This window comes from Schistocerca cancellata, chromosome 2 (assembly GCF_023864275.1).
Source record: "Schistocerca cancellata isolate TAMUIC-IGC-003103 chromosome 2, iqSchCanc2.1, whole genome shotgun sequence".
Taxonomy (NCBI): domain Eukaryota; kingdom Metazoa; phylum Arthropoda; class Insecta; order Orthoptera; family Acrididae; genus Schistocerca; species Schistocerca cancellata.
The window spans coordinates 725,850,697-725,870,020 of NC_064627.1; the positions used below are offsets into that span (position 1 = coordinate 725,850,697).

General features: G+C 43.2%; 1 protein-coding gene across 3 annotated transcripts in view; it reads right to left on the reverse strand.

The window, feature by feature from the left end:
* Nucleotides 1-19,324, reverse strand: part of LOC126148036 (macrophage mannose receptor 1-like) — a 72,851-nt gene that overhangs the window by 46,264 nt on the left and 7,263 nt on the right. The window contains exons 2-3 of one of the 3 annotated variants that reach the window (XM_049915729.1): nt 9,913-10,014; nt 2,343-2,495 (exon numbers count right to left, since the gene is read on the reverse strand). In XM_049915729.1, coding sequence (XP_049771686.1) covers nt 2,343-2,480 — 138 coding nt within the window. In that variant the 5' untranslated portion in view covers nt 2,481-2,495; nt 9,913-10,014. Of the gene's footprint in view, nt 1-2,342; nt 2,496-4,641; nt 4,672-9,912; nt 10,015-19,324 lie in introns of those variants that run through there. The other 2 variants (XM_049915731.1, XM_049915730.1) reach the window with 2 other exon arrangements.

The following is a 19,324-nucleotide window of genomic DNA, read 5'->3' on the forward strand; positions in this document are numbered from 1 at the left end:
TCACTTAGTAAAAACATTTCCAGAATCGGATTGGTGCCATTATGCAACACAATGGATGTCCGGCGACGACAGAAACTAAAGTATAGACCAGGTTGGGGCAAATCTTGCACACAGCACTACACGCGTTCCTTAAGCCATGACGCACGGCGGCATGGACACTGTCATCTCAACAATGCTGTACCAATTCTTATGCCGTGTGTTTCTTGCTCGTTTCAATCGGTATTGTTATTAAATTAGCACTGATTGCTTTTCATGTTTTCTATACTAAGGAATAATTCAAAGCAATGCAAGTGTTAGAAAAAAAAATTACTCATTGAAATAATGTTAATTAAAAAACCAAAAATTTTAGCACTGCTGCTATGGCTACCTGATATTTCGTTTTTCTACTCGCTTATTAGTAATAAGAAATATTAGTACAAAATTGAAAGTACCTAAAACTTCCTAGCAGATTAAAACTGTGTGCCGGACAAAGACTCGAACTCGGGACCTTTGCCTTTCGCGGGCGAGTGATATACCAACTCTTTTTTATTATTATTAATCTCATTTTGTTCGTTTTTGTTCGTTGTATCTGCTCGGGGCGGACGTCGCAAGACACGCGTTTCAGTTCGTCGTTGATCAATTAACTCAGTTTTTTTATTAGAGAGAGCAGCTAACCCTCTGACCGAACGAGTTCAGTTACCGTGGCGGCGTTGAGCTACCCAAGCACGACTTACGACTCCTTCTCACAGCTTCAGTTCTGTCAGTACCTCGTCTCCTAGGTTCCAAACGTCACAGAAGCTCTTCTGCGAAATTTCATATCAACGCACACTCCGCTGCAGATGAAAATCCCCCAGGCTGTGGCTAAGCCAAGTCTCCGCAATACCCTTTCTTCCAGGAGTGTTAGTTGTGCAAGGTTCACAGAAGAGCTTCCGTGAAGTTTGGAAGGTAGGAGACGAGGTACTGGCAGAACTGAAGGTGTGAGGACGGGTCGTGAGTCGTGCTTGGGTAGCTGAGTTGGTCGCCGGCACGGTAGCTTAGCTTGTTCGGTCAGAGGGTTAGCTGCCCTCTGTAACAAAAAACTGAGTAACTGGATCAATGATGAACGTGAACAGGTGTCATAGAACGTCCGCCTATGGTAGAGCACTTGCCGAGTTCGAGACTCGGTCCGGCACACAGATTTAATCTGCCAGGAAGTTTCATATCAGCGCACACTCCGCTGCAGAGTGATAATCTTATTCTTGAAAATACCTATTACAAACGAGACACAGCAAATACCGAAAAATACGGGTTACTCAGTGGGATTTTCCCTTCCTCCGTCGAGATAACGGTAACGATAACACAGCAAAAAAGACGATGTGCGTTCTTCGTTTCAACAATTCAGTTACGCCTCAACGATGGATCGATCGTAAAGGGCGTAGAGAACTCCGAGCTGTTTTTTTTTTTTTTCTTCCTTCGCTTTGCTGCCTTCGTTCATATCCATGTGAGACGACGTGGACTATGGAAAACGGGTGAATCTTTTTTAAACATCTGTAGATCTTTCAGGTATGTAGGACGGAACTGTCGATAGGTGTCGCTGAACCGTTTGAGTGCTAATTTTTTTTTTCAAAAAAGCTAATGAATTGTTATTTAAATTAATGTTCCAATCAGTGGTAACAATATGAAAAGAATGTATCCCACCGTATCGTTTTTCAAGGAGTTTGGGGAGCGTCACATAAGGAATTGTCTGCCGGCCGCTGTGACCGAGCGGTTCTAGGCGCTTCAGTCCGGAACCGTGCGACCGGTACGGTCGCAGGTTCGAATCCTGCCTCGGGCATGGATGTGTATGAGCCCTTAGGTTAGTTATGTTTAAGTAGTTCGAAGTTCTAGGGGACTGATCACCTCAGATGTTAAGTCCCATGGCTCTCAGAGCCATTTTTGAACAGGATTGTTTATAAGAATCACCAGCGTTTCAGAAGACGACTGCTGAGAAACTACAAATATACATACGTCAGTGGATAGGACATATCTCCAAGTTTGTAACTCATACTGCAAGTGTTCAATACGGTCTTAGTTTGTGATGTGACAAACGTCAATTCGTGAGTAGAAGTCGTTGTCACCATATGTCTGGGAAGGTGAGAGGACAGCCCGATTTGCGAATCTGGTAATTGGGTTGCCTAATTCGAACTGAGAGTACGGAGGCGAGGGTTGGCAATAAAACTTGAGAACAGTGTAACCTACAGCTGCGATCTGTAAATATAATAACATGGATCGGTTCGATGTTAACTATAGTGGGACACATACGTCCCGACGGTAGTCAAATGGTTAAGAAGAGAAAGATGTGCCCAAATGAAAATATCCCACTTGTGCCAAGAGCAGCTTCGTACCTCTTTTCTGGAGCAGTGCAGGCTGATCGAGGGGTCCCGCAGTTGCCACACGCGGCAGTCGCACGTCAGGTCGGTGGTGGCCAGGCTGCGCTGAGTGGCGACCGCCGCCAGTACCGTCCACACAGGAAGCAGCTGCATCTCAGTGGCGCCCGCCTGCAGCAAGGACACAGCGATCCTCAGCTCCCTTACGGAATCGGCAGGAGGCGGCGAAGACGTGATACCACCACTGTTAACTCTAGTATCACACCGATTCTGGCTCCGGTATCTTGACTTATGGGGGGACGTTCATGAAAAACAAACACTACTTGAAAGATGCACCAAATCCATAATTTCTAAGATACGGCAACGAAATCTTGTACCATGCTTTACATGAAATTAACACATTTACTGTTAAGATCCTTGGATTATGTATATTTGACTCTTTTTTTTCTATTGAATTTAAACTTATATTGTCAAAAATTAAGGTAAATACCCCTTGCTAGGAAACTATTCAAAAGATTTCTAAAAAATTATCTCTGTTTAATATCCTTGCATATAGTAAGCTTTTCTCATGAGATTTTATGATGATATCGGATAGGAGAATTTTAATAAATTTTAAAATATAATTCTGTAGGAATAATATAAAATGCACACAAAATTCCAAGCACTTGCCCCATATCTCAGCCTACACTCAGAATTCCAAAACTGACTCTTGAGACAACATTCATAGGGTTTATAGAAATAAGTGTACAAAATTTCATAATTATAGCCTTCATAGATTTTGAGAAAAAGTTATATTTACTTAAAAAAGTAATTTTAGGACATGCAGTTTAAAGTTCAACCTAACGTTGTTTCTTACGTGACCTCTTTAGAAGGCCCCAGATCTGTACTCAGGGTCCTCTTTCCCTTCAAGCCTACTCTTTTTGTTTCTTCTTTTCTGCCGTGTTTCCTTTATCAGGTGTTCATCTAACTTTTCAGCTGCAGAGAGACGCTATATTTATATTTTTTTTCCAAGATGTCTTCAGTGAAATTTCGTATCTTAAAGTCCATTCTCTTTAATATCTACATCCTCCGTAGCTTTCCATCATTAAATAAAGAACTGTATCCTAAGTTGCGATGTTGACAGCTGTAGCAGATGAATATGTGGTTTTAGATCGTCGTTTCTGTATTAGTGAATTTAGAAACTACTTTCTATTCTTGGTTTTGGCACGAACACACATTTTTAGAAGTTAAGGATCGGCCAGAAAGCTGTAAGTGGGGTTGACAGCATCCAGGATATAATTTGGAAGCCTCTACTAGTAAATGTAGGGGTTGTTATCCCCATGAGCCTGGATACACTTACCCCAGCTAATGTGGCACAGAAGATGAATGGGATGACCTTATGTTGTCACCACGTGGAAATATCTTGCCCATCTGCACGTTTCATGTCACTTGATAGGTTCCGTCTGATAATCTTACCATAACACACTTTAAGAGTGTCTGTCATGTTCTAAGGGAGTTTGTTGTGTTCGCCAGTCCCAAATCCATCGTAGAACTTTTTGCCCTTTATATCACTGACAAAAGTCACACATCATACACGAAGCCAAAGTGTATACATCACAGCCGTTTAAATGTATCCTGTGCAAGTTTGCCTGAAAGTATTGAGTGGAATATCTATTCAGCGAGTAAGTATTGAAGTACTGCTTCAAAAAGTTTGTGTGTCAGGAAGGTCGCGTCAGTCATTTAATTACTTTCCAGGAACATCTGTTGCAATTTCATCACTGAAACTTTGAGAACTTATTGTTCATTAATTTGTACTAATATACAAAAAATAAATAAAAAATTGACATTTTCGTTCGATTCCATTAACGTCTCTCATTACGATAGTTCCCTCAATTTACTTAGTTACGTATTCGATTTAGACCATAGTCACATAGACAACAGTAATGTTTGTGATGCTTCTGGTGCCTGATCTGCACAAACGACTAGTATTCCGGCTCCTCACGCGACAATGTCACACTTTGCGATGACCAGTGGCACATTTCTAATTCGTATTCATAGTTGATTACATCAATTCCTTTGTTTTCAAGGCGAATCAGTAGCTGCAGTGCCAGTGTGTTGTAATTTGGTACAATACACGCTGTTGCTCTCTTTAGATTTTTGTGCTTTCTTCTGTCCTTGTGGAGGTGGGATAAGGTGTGATTGTATGGCACGAATTTTTCTTGTTTCATGCGGGCTGAGAGTTTTTGATTCGGTTTAACTGTGTTTTAAGATATTTTATTGCCCATTTTATTAGTGTAAGCCTTCGGTTAATTTCGATGATTATCAGGCATTTTCATACCTTTCCAGATAATGATATATCCTATTAACATCTGTATTAATGGCCAGAGGGACTCATGAAGTTATCTCCACTGTTCCTGCAAAATAATAAAAAAAATTGTAAATACAGGCTACCTTATTTTTTGCATCAGAAAGACAACTACAACCACAATTTCCCTTCATTAAGACATGCGCTTTATCTTTTGAATATGGGTAATATATTTCACAGCGTGGGAGTGTCGCATCGGACATATGAGCAGTAAAGATGAGTAATTTCATTTCTCACTACGAACATTTCATCAAACACGCGCTCTTAAAACATCGAAAACGCTTTGTATCAAAGGCACGTTGAATCTTGTAATGGAGTGAGTTTAATCACGCAGGAGTATTCTTCACAGATGAATCATCTAAAACGTGGAAATGAAAAGTGTTATTGATGTGCAGTTTTCACGGAATGAATTGGTAGTCGGGAGCTCGAATTGTTAAGCCGAACAACAAATTGTAATAATACTTAGAAACGGTATTTTTTGTGCTAACATATACTTTTTCAAATGGAACAATGCCTGTTGACATCAACAAACTAAAAAGTACTCTAAATTAGATCTTCAGTGATATTTATTGCAGGAATCTGATGCGAGTAGTTCACGACGTTTCGTACACTGGTATCGTACACTGGAAAGCTTCCACTCCGACACTTGTTTGTGACATTCAATCTGTGTTGTTGATAGGTTCGATGTGGCTATGTCTGCTTATAGTGTGCTTGCGTGTTCCTTGAGTGCAATGCGACTTGCTAGTGTGTGACAGTCCAAGCAATAAGTCTTAAGTGAACGACGGGATTAATCAATGTAGAAAAAGCATAAATGCTCATGGTGTATGAAGAGTATAGGAAGAATACAGTTCGTTCTTATACGAAGACTGCGGCAAGCTATAAACGTCAACCAACTCGGCACATATTGATCAATGTCTACAACCAGTTACGTGAAAGTGATAGTGTAACACCTAGACAACGTAACAGAAGGAAATAAGTGACGTCGGAAAAGTGGAAAATTAATATTCTTGCTGCTGTTGCAGTCGATCTGCGCGTTAGCTCAGCGCAATCACATGAGGAAGTGGCATGAGTCAGGTAAGTATCTTACTCATTCTCCGTCGACATACACTACTGGCCATTAAAATTGCTACACCAAGAAGAAATGCAGATGATAAACGCGTATTCATTGGACAAATATATTATACTAGAACTGACATGTGATTACATTTTCACGCAGTTTGGGTGCATAGATCCTGAGAAATCAGTACCCAGAACAACCACCTCTGATTGTAATAACGGCCTTGATACGCCTAGCCATTGAATCAAACAGAACTTGGATGGCGTGTACAGGTACAGCTGCCCATGCAGCTTCAACACCATACCACAGTTCATCAAGAGCAGTGACTGGCGTATTGTGACGAGCCAGTTGTTCGGCCACCATTGACCAGACGTTTTCACTTGGTGAGAGATCTGGAGAATGTGCTGGCCAGGGCAGCAGTCGAACATTTTCTGTATCCAGAAAGGCCCGTATAGGACCTGCAACATGCGGGCGTGCATTATCCTGCTGAAATGTAGGGTTTTGCAGGGATCAAAAGAAGGGTAGAGCCATGGGTGGTAACACACCTGAAACGTAACGCCCACTGTTCAAAGTGCCGTCAATGCGAACAAGAGGTGGCCGAGACGTGTAACCAATGGCACCACATACCATCACCCCGGGTGATACGCCAGTATGGCGATGACGAATACACGCTTCCAATGTGCGTTCACCGCGATGTCGCCAGACACAGATGCGACCATCATGATACTGTAAACAGAACCGGGATTCATCCAAAAAAATGATGTTTTGCCATTCGTGCACTCAGTTCGTTGTTGAATACACCATCGCAGGTGCTCCTGTCTGTGAAGCAGCGTCAAGAGTAACCGCAGCCATGGTCGCCGAGCTGATAGTCCATGCTTCTGCAAACGTCATCGAACTGTTCATGCCGATGGTTGTTGTCTTCCAAACGTACCAATCTGTTGACTCAGGGATCGAGACGTGGCTGCACGATTCGTTACAGCCCAGCGGATAAGATGCCTGTCATCTCGACTGCTAGTGACACGAGGCCGTCGGAATCCAGCACGGCGTTCCTTATTACCCTCCTGAACACACCGATTCCATATTCTGACAACAGTCATTGGTTCTCGACCAACGCGAGTAGCAATGTCGCGATACGATAAACCGCAATCGCGATAGGCTACAATCCGACCTTTATCAAACTCAGAAACGTGATGGTACCCATTTCTTCTCCTTACACGAGACATCACAAGAACGTTTCACTAGGCAACACCGGTCAACTGCTGTTTGTGTATGAGAAATCGGTTGGAAACATTCCTCATGTCAGCAGGTTGTAGGTGTCGCCACCGGCGCCAACCTTGCGTGAATGATCTGAAAAGCTAATCATATGCATATCACAGCATCTTCTTCCTGTCTGTTAAATATCGCGTCTGTAGCACGTCATCTTCGTGGTGGTGCAATATAAAGGCTGTAGTGTAGGTTCCATCCATAACACATCTGTCTCGATTAAGAGCTGCTTGGAAATGATTATGTGAATCCTGTTCACTTCTGTACATGGAAATTAAGACAGTATACTCCAGACGTATCATGTATCTTGTTTAGTGATGAAACCATAGTTACCAATCAGGGCCAGGTAAACTATTGGTATGTTGACGATCCCCGTTGGCTGCTTCAGGTGGAGCGTCAGCGCCCATAGAGTGTAAACGTGTGTTGTTAGTGAACCGTCAGCTCAAGGGGACCGTTTTTCATAGATGAAACACTGAACACTCACAAGTATCGCAGCCTACTGACAGATCATCTTCCACGAATGCTACAAGACCTTCCTCTGCAGCCTCGGAGGAACCTGTGGTACCAACATGATTGCCGTCTAGCCCACCGCGTACGACGTACTACAGTATACCTACACGAATTATTTCCTAATCGTTGGATTGAACGCATTGAACCTTGGCCTGCCTGTTCGCCGGATTTTAGAGACCTGTGGACATCTTTCTGTGGGGAAAACTGAAAGATGCTGTCTACAAGCGAAGTCTAATGCTTAGATCAGATAGACAGATCTCACGTAATACTGTATAAATTCTGTAGAACTGAAAGGGTAAAGAAATCTGGGTCGGCCGGATTGGCCGAGCGGCTCTAGGCGCTTCAGTCTGGAACCGTGCGACCGCTACGGTCGCAGGTTCAATTCTGCCTCGGGCATGGATGTGTGTGATGCCCTTAGGTTAGTTGGGTTTAAGTAGTTCTAAGTTCTAGTGGACTGATGACCTCAGATGTTAAGTCCCATAGTGCTCAGAGCCGTTTGTAAAGAAATCTGCAACTAAAACTCAGAGTGAGCTTCAATCCATAGGTCCTTTGTTTTTTCGTACCAACTACACCCGATGATATGCAACGACGTATTACTATCCCCTTCTTGGACATCTCCACTGAAATGCTAACACGTGTGCAGCATCGGACTGGAAGCGCGTATTGCCGGTGCCGGTAGTCAGTCTGAACACAACCGCGGTGGTCAGTGTCTCGTTACTGGTCAGAATTCATATGAATAGAGTATGCATTTGTGTTATTGTTTCGCGTACAAGTTTCTGTGTGGGAAGTTTTCAAAATACGATATCTCTCAAATGACTCGCACTAGAATCCTGCAACAAACACCACTGACATTTTGATGTACCCCACTTCTAGTTAATGTTAACCGACAATAATCCATTTATAGAAGTGTTCGTTTGCATAAAAAACACTTCCTCAATATTAATACAATCTGTTTTTTGGCTAACAACACGAGTCCCTGATTAGCAACCCATTCTGTGAGAACCGTACATCAACAGCACTTTCCACTTCCGCAATATTTGCAATGTAAGATTTACGTGATACACCCCATAAATGGTCGATTCGTGTTAACATGACCGCCACATGTGTGGGACGTCAACGTGCAATAACCACTCACAGACGGCAGGCAGCAGCACTAGCAGTGGAGAGAGTATACAGGGTGTTACAAAAAGGTACGGCCATACTTTCAGGAAACATTCCTCACACACAAATAAAGAAAAGATGTTATGTGGACATGTGTCCAGAAATGCTTAATTTCCAAGTTAGAGCTCATTTTAATTTATTTTTCCACCTACGCTCAATGGAGCACGTTATCATGATTTCATACGGGATACTCTACCTGTGCTGCTAGAACATGTGCCTTTACAAGTACGACACAACATGTGGTTCATGCATGATGGAGCTCCTGCACATTTCAGTCGAAGTGTTCGTACGCTTCTCAACAACAGATTCGGTGACCGATGGATTGGTAGAGGCGGACCAATTCCATGACCTCCACGCTCTCCTGACCTCAACCCTCTTGACTTTCATTTATGGGGGCATTTGAAAGCTCTTGTCTACGCAACCCCGGTACCAAATGTAGAGACTCTTCGTGCTCGTGTTGTGGACAGCTGTGATACAATACGCCATTCTCCAGGGCTGCATCAGCGCATCAGGGATTCCATGCGACGGAGGGTGGATGCATGTATCCTCGCTAACGGAGGACATTTTGAACATTTCCTGTAACAAAGTGTTTGAAGTCACGCTGGTACGTTCTGTTGCTGTGTGTTTCCATTCCATGATTAATGTGATTTGAAGAGAAGTAGTAAAATGAGCTCTAACATGGAAAGTAAGCGTTTCCGGACACATGTCCACATAACATATTTTCTTACTTTGTGTGTGAGGAATGTTTCCTGAAAGTTTGGCCGTACCTTTTTGTAACACCCTGTATAAAGCGTGCCGGGGGGGGGGGGGGGGCGCGGGAAACAGTGCTATCGTTCTCCTAACGCCGAAACGGAGCGATTTATCTGACGTTCCAAAGGATGAAATAATTTGCTTTCGCTCCACGGTTGGAAGCATTTCCAAAACGGGTGATTCCGTAAACTGTTCGCATACCACCGTAGTTAAAATATGCCGTGCGTGTTAAAATGGTCTTGTTGAAAACGGGCGCCCAGGCGTGATGTAGTACGGACTATACATGACACAGGTGAACGACAATTGCGAAGATATGTACAGGAGAGTGGAGCGCAACTAATGAGCAACTGGCCACTCAGATGAACTAAGAGTCTACCAAAAGTGTCTCCAACGTCCTTGAACGAACGTTGCTGCATATCGGTCTAGGCATTAGGGGCCTGGTTCGTGCATCCTTACTGACTGCTGTTCAATAGCAAAGAAGGCTGGAATTATCACACCAGTACCTCAGCTGGTCGTCCACAGGCGGCTACAGGTGGCTTTTGTAGATGAATCACGTTTTATGCGCCGTCGGACAGATGGCCGTTGGCGCGTACGGCGTGAAACATCTGTAAGCAAATAAAGACTGGAAAATAACACAGGTCACACCAACAATCAAGAAAGGAAATAGGAGTAACCCATTGAATTACACACCCATATCACTGACCTCAATTTGCAGTAGGATTTTGGAGCATATACTGTACTCGAACAATATGAATTCACCTTGAAGAAAAGGACTTATTGTTACTTATTGATACATAACCAACACAGGTTCAGAAAGTGTCGTTCTAGGGAAACACAGCTAGTTCTATATTCCCATGAAGTAATGAGTGCTGTCGACAAGGGATCTCAGATCGATTCCATATTCCTAGATTTCCAGAAGGCTTTTGATACCGTTCCTCACAAGTGACTATTAAATTGCATGCATATGGAGTATCGTTTCAGTTGTCTGACTGGATTCGCGATTTCCTCCCAGAGAGGTCACAATTAGTAGTGATATATGGTAATTCATCGAGTAGAACTGAAGTGATATCTGGCGTTCCGCAAGGTAGTGTCATAGGCCCTCTACTGTACCTGATTTACATAAGTGATCTAGATAATAATCTGAGCAGCCCCCTTAGACTGTTTGCAGATGACGCTGTAATTTACCGTCTAGTAAAATCATCAGACGATCAATTCCAATCACAAAATAATGTAGAGAGAATTTCTCTATGGTGCGAGAAGTGGCAATTGGCACTAAACAAAGAGAAGTGAGAGGTCATCCAAATGGGTACTAAAAGATCTCCGATAAATTTTGGGTATACGATAAATCGCACAAATCTAAGGGCTGTCAATTCGCCTAAATACCTAGGAATTACAATTACGAGCAACATAAATTGGAAAGACCACAGAGATGATATTGTGGGGAAGGCGAAACAAAGACTGCACTTTGTTGGCTACTGGAAGATTGCCACCCGCCGGCCGCTGTGGCTGAGCGGTTCTAGGCGCTTCAGTCCGGAACCGAGCTGCCGCTACGGTCGTAGGTTCGAATCCTGCCTCGGGCATTGATGTGTGTGACGTCCTTAGGTTAGTTAGGTTTAAGTAGTTCTAGGGGACTGATGACCTGAGATGTTAAGTCCCCTAGTGCTTAGAGCCATTTGACCCATTTTATTGCTGCGCGGTGTCGGAACCATACCAGGTAGGATTGACGGAGGACATCGAAAAGTGCAAAGAAGGGCACCTCGTTTCGTGTTATCGCGGAATAGGGGTGAGTGTGTCACTGATATGATACACGAGTTGGGGTGGCAGTCACTGAAACAAAGGTGGTTTTCTTTGCGGCGAGATCTATTTACGAAATTTCAATCACCAACTTTCACCAACGTTCTCTTCCGAATGCAAAAATATTTTGTTGACATCCACCTACGTAGGGAGAAATGATCATCATAATAAAATACGAGAAATGAGAGCTCGAACGGAAAGTTTTCGGTGTTCATTTTCCCACGCGCCATTCGAGACTGGAATGGTAGACAAGGAGTATGAAAATAGTTCGATGTACCCTCGGCCAGTCACTTCAGTGTGAATAGCAGAGTAACCATGTAGATGTAGATGAAGATGTAGATGTAGAAGGAGAAAACATGTTTTGGGAAATTTTTTGGTGGCATTCCCTGGGTGATTTTGTCATTCTGGGAGGCACAATGGATCAACACAAGTATGCATCTGTCCTAGGGTTCCACGTCTACCCCTAAATGCAGTTTGTTTTCCTGGGCACGAAGACATGTGTCAGCAGGGGCAATGCAACATGCGACACAGCTCGCAGTGTACGTGTGTGGGTCGAAGAGCACCGAGATGAGTCTCACGCAGTCCCCTGCCATCACACTCCCTGGATTTAAACGCAGTCCAAAATCTGTGAGACAATTTAGATCAGGCTGTTCAAACCTACCGCAGCTATCCACCGGCCTGGAGTCGGCTTGGCTCCACATCCCTGTCGGTACCTTCCAGAACATCACTGTCTTTCTTCCTGCACGTCTCGCAGTGATCCGCGCTGCAAAAGGTGATTATTCAGGCCATTTGACAGGTGGTCACATAAAAGTGCCTGGGCAGTGTACGTTATGAATAACACGCGAAAGGAGGACCGTTTCAAAAGTAATCATCCATTTTTTCGGCCGTGTTCTTACGAATTGTACATCTAAAGAGATCGAATACCGTTGAAAGTTCGGTCTCGTTTTTTTTGTTTCACTAACTAAAAGTGAGCGAATATAACAATGCAATTACACCCAAAAACACAATACTCTTGATAATATTCATGTTTAACAGTTCCTCGGTATTCGGGGAAATTAAAAATGTCTGGTGGTAAAAAGAGTATGTGCTTTCATTGCTTGCTCCAACAGTTGCGTTTTCTAAGTTCATGTAGTTCAGAGTTTAAGCATTTTTCTGTCAGAAGTTAGTACAGGAGACTGTTATAATGTAATGTGTGACACCTTCAAACTATGGTGAAGTTCCTTTACAGAGTTAATAATACCAGGTCATCTAAAAGTCAGTATAAATTTGAAAACTGAATAAATCACAGAATAATGTAGATAGAGAGATACAAATTGACACACACGCTTGGAATGACATGGGATTTTATTAGAACCAAAAAAATGTCCGACAGGTGGCGCTTCATCTGATCAGAATAGCAATAATTAGCATAACAAAGTAAGCCAAAGCAAAGATGATGTTCTTTACACGAAATGCTCAATATGTCCACCATCATTCCTCAACAATAGCTGTAGTCAAGGAATAATGTTGTGAACAGCACTGTAAAGCATCTCCGGAGCTATGATGAGGCAGTGACGTCAGATGTTGTCTTTCAGCATCCCTAGAGATGTCGGTCGATTACGATACACTCGCGACTTCAGGTAACCCCAAAGCCAATAATCTCACGGACTGAGGTCTGGGGTCCTGGGAAGCCAAGCATGAACAAAGTGGCGGCTGAGCACACGACCATCACCAAACGACGCGCGCAAGAGATCTTTCACGCCTCTAGCAATATGGGGTTGAGCGCCATCCTGCATAAATATCGTACGTTCCAGCAGGTGTTTATCAGCCAGGTTGGGGATGATGCGATTCTGTAGCATATCGGCGTACCTCTCACCCGTCACGGTAGCAGTTACAAAACCAGAATCACTCATTTCCTCGAAGAAAAAAGGCCCGATAACGGTAGATGCGGTAAATCCAACCCATACCGTGACTTTCTCGTCGTGCAATGGGGTTTCCACAACAGTTCTAGGATTTTCAGTAGCCCAAATTCTGCAGTTGTGGGCTTTGACAGACCCTCGGAGCGTGAAATGAGCTTCGTCGGTCCACAACACGTTACTCAACCAAACGTTATCTTTCGCCATCTTTTGAAACGCCCACACCGAAAATGCCCTCCGCGCCATTAAATCGCCAGGTAACAGTTCATGATGCCGACGGATTTTGTACGGATAGCATCGGAGGGTACGCCTAAGTGCCAACCAAACAGTAGTGTATGGAATGCCGGTGCGACGTGCGACTGCACGAGCGCTGACTTCCCCGTGCATAGACGAACCCGCTACAGTCTCCATTTCTTCCTGAACTGTCTCAGCAGCATTACGCCTTGGGCTCGATCGGCTACTACGGGGTCTATCGTCTAAACAATCCGAGGCTTCGAACTTCGAAATCATTCTCGCCACAGCTGCATTTGTCAACGGACCTTTACCCGTTCGAATTCCCTTCCTATGGCGATAGGATCGTAACGCTGAACTAGCTCATTCCCCATTCTGATAATACAGCATCACTAAAAGCGCCTTTTCAGGTAACGTCAACATGCTGCGACTGCTGGCGCATCTGATTCTCTCTCTCATTACAGCTCCTTTTATAAACGATTGTTATGCGCAGTCACTGACGTTTTGCTGTCCATCGCCATCTGTCGGACATTTTGTGAACTTTGTTTTTTCGGTTCTAATAAAACCCCATGTTATTCCAAGCATGTGTGTCAATTTTTACCTCTCTATCTACATAATTCCGTGGTTTACTAAGTTTTCAAATTTATACTGGCTTTTTGATCACTCGGTATATGAGTAGGCCGTGTGATGGTCGTTAGCGATGAAAGAAAACAACGTTGCTAAGTAGAGTTGTGTACTGCATTCTTGAGCCTGTAATTGCACAGGCTCAAGAGGAGCGCAGTTAGTTCTCACACGCTCCTCGTGAACAATCGAGATTATGCGAAGTAACTATCGAACAATTTCGTATCGATACTGACGAACTGACACCAAGAATGCTCAGTCGACGAGGCCAAGAATGAAAGACACGCACAGTGCGAGATCGAGGTAATGGGACCAATCGCATTTCAGTTACGACCTGCCGTTGCTGAAAATGTCGGAAGGGTGATACTATATACTACCACACACATATGGTTTCTGGACGGTGGTATATGCACTAGACGAACAATTACATGCTTAATGACCTATGAGGAAAGAAACATTGGTCCACACATATGTATTCGTTGGAGCACACACGAGCGAAGGTGTGCTTCTTCGAGGCTCGGCCGCCGAGCGATACGAAAAATGAGGGCAGGTGCTTTTTTGATCTGTCAGAATGGTGGAATGCACCACCGTACACCAAAAATTGGCTCAGAGTCGATTCCAGACAAGTAAATGTATACGTGTAGGATCCCGCACTCTTCCGTGTCTTTGCAAGTGGAACTGTAAACAAGAGAGTTGGATTAAAACTTTACGCATCGTTATCAATTATATATTTGTCGGTGAGTCACTGGTGAACTTACCAAGGAATGCAAAAGATCCTTCTATCTAGCCAACAACTGGATGAACCTTACCCAGTCTCTGTTGCCTGAAAGAAAACAGATCACTGGATTTGGAAGTACTGATTCTTCTCCTGTGACTGCGTTCTTTACGGCTTTCTTGCTTCCACCAGCTTGTTCAGCCGTTCATATGAGATATTTCTTTTAGATCATTTTCTGGGCCATCTACAGTTTTTATTTTCTTAGTTGTGTTCTAAACATATTGTTACTCTTACTAGCCTTTTATTTATGTCTTATTATACTTTTCTCTTTTAAGAAACTCTTCAGAACCACTTAACGATATTTCACGACTACCATCCGCAAAAGCAGTGTAAACTGGTCGTGAGTGTCCGATAGAAGCACGATGAAACAGCACAGTTCATCTCACCGACCGAATTAAGAAACAAAGGGCTTATGACTTGAAGCGCACTTTGCGATTGTTTTAGTGGTATATTTCTTTGCCTTTTCAGTTCTACAGCATTTCTAGGGTATTACGTGCGATCTGTTAAACTGATGTAAGCATTAGACTTCACTTGTAGCGTAAGAGAATGAGTGAAATACAAGTCTGTAGCAGCAGAACATATGAAATACATACTCTAATGGTTTTCAGATGACTAAAATATTTGAATTCAGAAAGTAAGTCATTACCGCTGGAGCATAAAATTTTATTAGAACTACTTATTTCAAAGAAATATCGCATTAAAGACAAAGTGAGACAGGAAAACTACTTCTTTCAAGAAAGCCAATTACACTATGGAGAGGTTTCATAGATAGTGCATGTAATTTTACACAACTTCGTCTGACTTTACTCATAACAATCAACTACCACACTAAAACCTAAAGCCGCCGGGAATTCTGCTGTAATTAAAGGACACTGATACGAGCGTCTTCCATGTTGGAAGACGACGAAGCAATCAGGCAGCTGCTGGAGGACAAATGCAGTTACGCTACTATCGCTACGGATTTCGCTTTAGTCGTTGCAAACCTTGGTTCTTCGTTGTGCCGCTGCTGTTTCTCATACTGGGAAGCGATGTCCACTTTCCTTTCTGTAGATCGGAAGTACAAGGCTTTGGTGTGCCGGGGTCCACAAGGAAATGCCTTCACCCCCCCCCCCCCCCCCGCCACTGCAACGAGCTTGTGACGTCACATTACTCAGCTCGTCCGCCACACTTCGCGAACGCTCGCCTCCGTCCAAGAAGGCCCGAGGCAAATGAATACGTAATTGCAAGGGTATCCATTAAAGGTCAAGGTCTTAACTTTGTCGCGTGCTATGGAGACCTTACAAGCATTTCAACGTGCAGTGCAAAGTTTCTACACCCGTCTGGGTTACTCGCTGCCCGCCGGAGACGGCTGCTGCCACTCGTACGACCTGCGGCCTCACGTGCTGTGACGCACGTGCCGCTGCCTGTGCTTCTCGAGAGCCTCGGGTGCGCGGAGTGACGTCGACTACGACTCGGTGCTTTTTTCGCGTACGGCGCATCCACGCGGTTATTCCCCCGTCAGAAGGAAGTTGCACGGCGCTAGCAGCGGCGGGTCAAGGCTATTTCGCGAAGCTCGACTTCTGCTGGTGGCCTTGTCTGTCGGAGTGTTCTTGATGAGCATTCACAGTAGAGCCAATGAAACTCTCCGCACATATCTTGTAGGCTGCATCTAATCTATGATATCGTTATGGACGCATGATAGTAAAAATTGATAATCACGATATATCTTAGTCAAAGATAACTGTAACATTCCGTTTCGGAATGGCTCAAGCCACACCTAAAATAAGTAGCCAGAAAAGAAGATAGACCATTATCACCACTGGGACATTGAAATGATAATTCTTTGTATCTGGTAAACTGATACTTACATGACCATTTGCTTGATGACCATAATGCTCATTTACAAACATGGTTTGTAAGCAGTAATTATTGACGTTAGATTTTTGATGTATGGGAAGGAGAGCTCAATCAAGTGAGTTGCCCGGATAATCTGATTAGAATGACTGTTGTAAACTACGTAAGAATGTTCCGCAACAGGCTTGGCCGTCTGCACAATTACACAAATCGCTCCTGCCTTCAGATGTAGTTGCACAACCCGCATCCTGGATGACACCATTTCTGTGAACCATAACATCATCGGTTGGTGGTCACGAGGAATTCAAATGTGGACTGCGTTCTAGATGGTGACAGTAGGATGGTCTCTTTTGCCATTCTCACTGTCAATCCTTAAACTCTTCAAATGGTTCAAATGGCTCTGAGCACTATGGGACTTCACATCTGTGGTCATCAGTCCCCTTAGAACTACTTAAACCTAACTAACCTAAGGACATCACACACATCCATGCCCGAGGCAGGATTCGAACCTGCGACCGTAGCAGTCGCGCGGTTCCGGACTGAGCGCCTAGAACCGCTAGACCACCGCGGCCGGCTGTTGTAATATTTTAAATCATAAGATACGATGACGTCTGCGTAGCTCTGTCGGAACATGTCATCCAGTAAATTGTTTTTTAGCGGCCCTGGCTTGTGAGGTTTTCTTCAGTTAGCCGATCGCCCTCGTACTGACAATGTCAGGAATCTGCAAATTCTTATCTTAACGGACCAAATTATGATGGTTCCGCGATTCAGTCTGAAAAGCAGGCCACTGCTCATATACATGCCAGAAAACTACGTTAATGAGAGGAATGGACGCGACAAATAACTTAAATACTGTGAAGTAACGGTGTAAAATGGGAGGAGGAAGAAAACAATAGAAACGAGAACTCATCTAATTGTAAAGCCCCTAAGATTTTATTACTTTTTGAGCTCATGGTAACCATAACGTATAGGTGAACGTCTGTTTAGCCACTGTTCTCGTTTACGAACTCAGTGATATTACTGAAACGAATTGACTATACCTCAAGAGAAATTCACAAGGCAGCACTGAAAACTCAAAGTAAAATTAAAAGACAAAGAAAAAAAGAAATAGTGTTCAACCTGGTTTAACAATTAAAAATCAAATTGTTGCCTAAGAGGGATTTACGTAAACTTAACGACTAATTACATTAAAAACAAGGGGGGCTGCTTGAATTCCACATTATCTGTTACCTTGAACACATATTCATATTAGTACGAAAAAGATTTTGCGTAGTATATCGACTACTAACACGTTGATGAATTAAGTATAACGACACTCCATAGGACTCCACAGAATTGTCACATAGCATACACGGTGTACTACACCACTTACTGTATCCTTTCATGCAGGAAGGAAAACTGACAATACTCCTCTCTACGAGTTCGAGTTTCACTTATTTTATAATTGTGGATAACAGATAAGGAATCCGTTGCAGGAAGTAATACCTTTCTTCACTCTTGGAACTTGTGCTCTAGTAATTCTTTAGCCTAAAACTCTGAACTTTAGAAGGTACGTTACAGACAGACAGGTTTGATGCTCTCAGGACACACGAAGATCAAGACGAGGATGTAAATTAACAGTGGATCACTGTGAGGAATAATATCAAAGAGGCAGCGAAGGTCACAATAGTTAAAGTTAAGAAGAACAGGAGGAAACCGTGGTTTGATGAGGAATGCAAGAAATTGGTAGAGGAAAGGAGAAGAGCACGATTAGATTGGGATGGAATGGGAGACAGAAAACGAGAGGAGTTCTTGAACTTGAGAAGGGAAGCTGGTCGTAGGCTACGGACAAAGAAGAGGGATTCTTTGAACAATCAAATTACAAAAATGGAAACAAATGGTAAAACAAAAAACATTAGGGAACTATACCTAGACATAAGTGGGTATAGGAAGGGCTTCAGGGCTAGGACAAATGCACTTCGAGGGGATGCTGGGGGAATACTGACAGACCCCAATGCTATATTAAGTAAATGGAGGGCGCATTTTGAGCATCTGTTAAATGTAAACCACGAAGCAGGAAATGAGCAGGCGTACGAAATACATACAGCATAACTCCAGATACCTGAGCTAACGTTAAAGGAAGTAAGAGATGCAATCAACAAACTGAAAAACCATAAAGCACCAGGATCAGATTGCATAACTGCAGAATTAGTTAAAAATGGGGGACAGAAATTGGTGGAAGTAGTTCACAAAGTGATAACTAAAGTATGGAACTCAGAGATGATACCTGAAGAGTGGCAGGAGTAGATTCTGATCCCAATTTTTAAGAAGGGCGACAAAATGGATTGTAGTAATTATGGAGGGATATCGCTTATACCGGTATGTTCCAAAATTTTCTCGAATTTTCTGCTAAGCAGGCTTACACCATATGCAGATGAAATTATGGGGGATTACCAAGCCGGCATTCGGAGGAACAGATCAACTATAGACCAAATATTCACCCTGCGTCAAATTTTGGAAAAGAAATGGGAATACAATGAATCAGTTCATAATCTTTTCATAGATTTTACAAAAGCGTATGATTCAGTATTGCAATCAAAATTGTACAGAATTCTTTTGGAACTTGGAATACCAAAGAAGTATGTTAGACTTACAGAAGCGAGTTTGAGAAACACAAAAGGTAGAGTACGCGTGGGGAAACTGGAGTCAGAAGAATTTGTAATAAAGAACGGACTTTAAGCAGGGAGATGCCCTGTCTCCGCTCCTTTTTAATTTAGTCCTAGAATA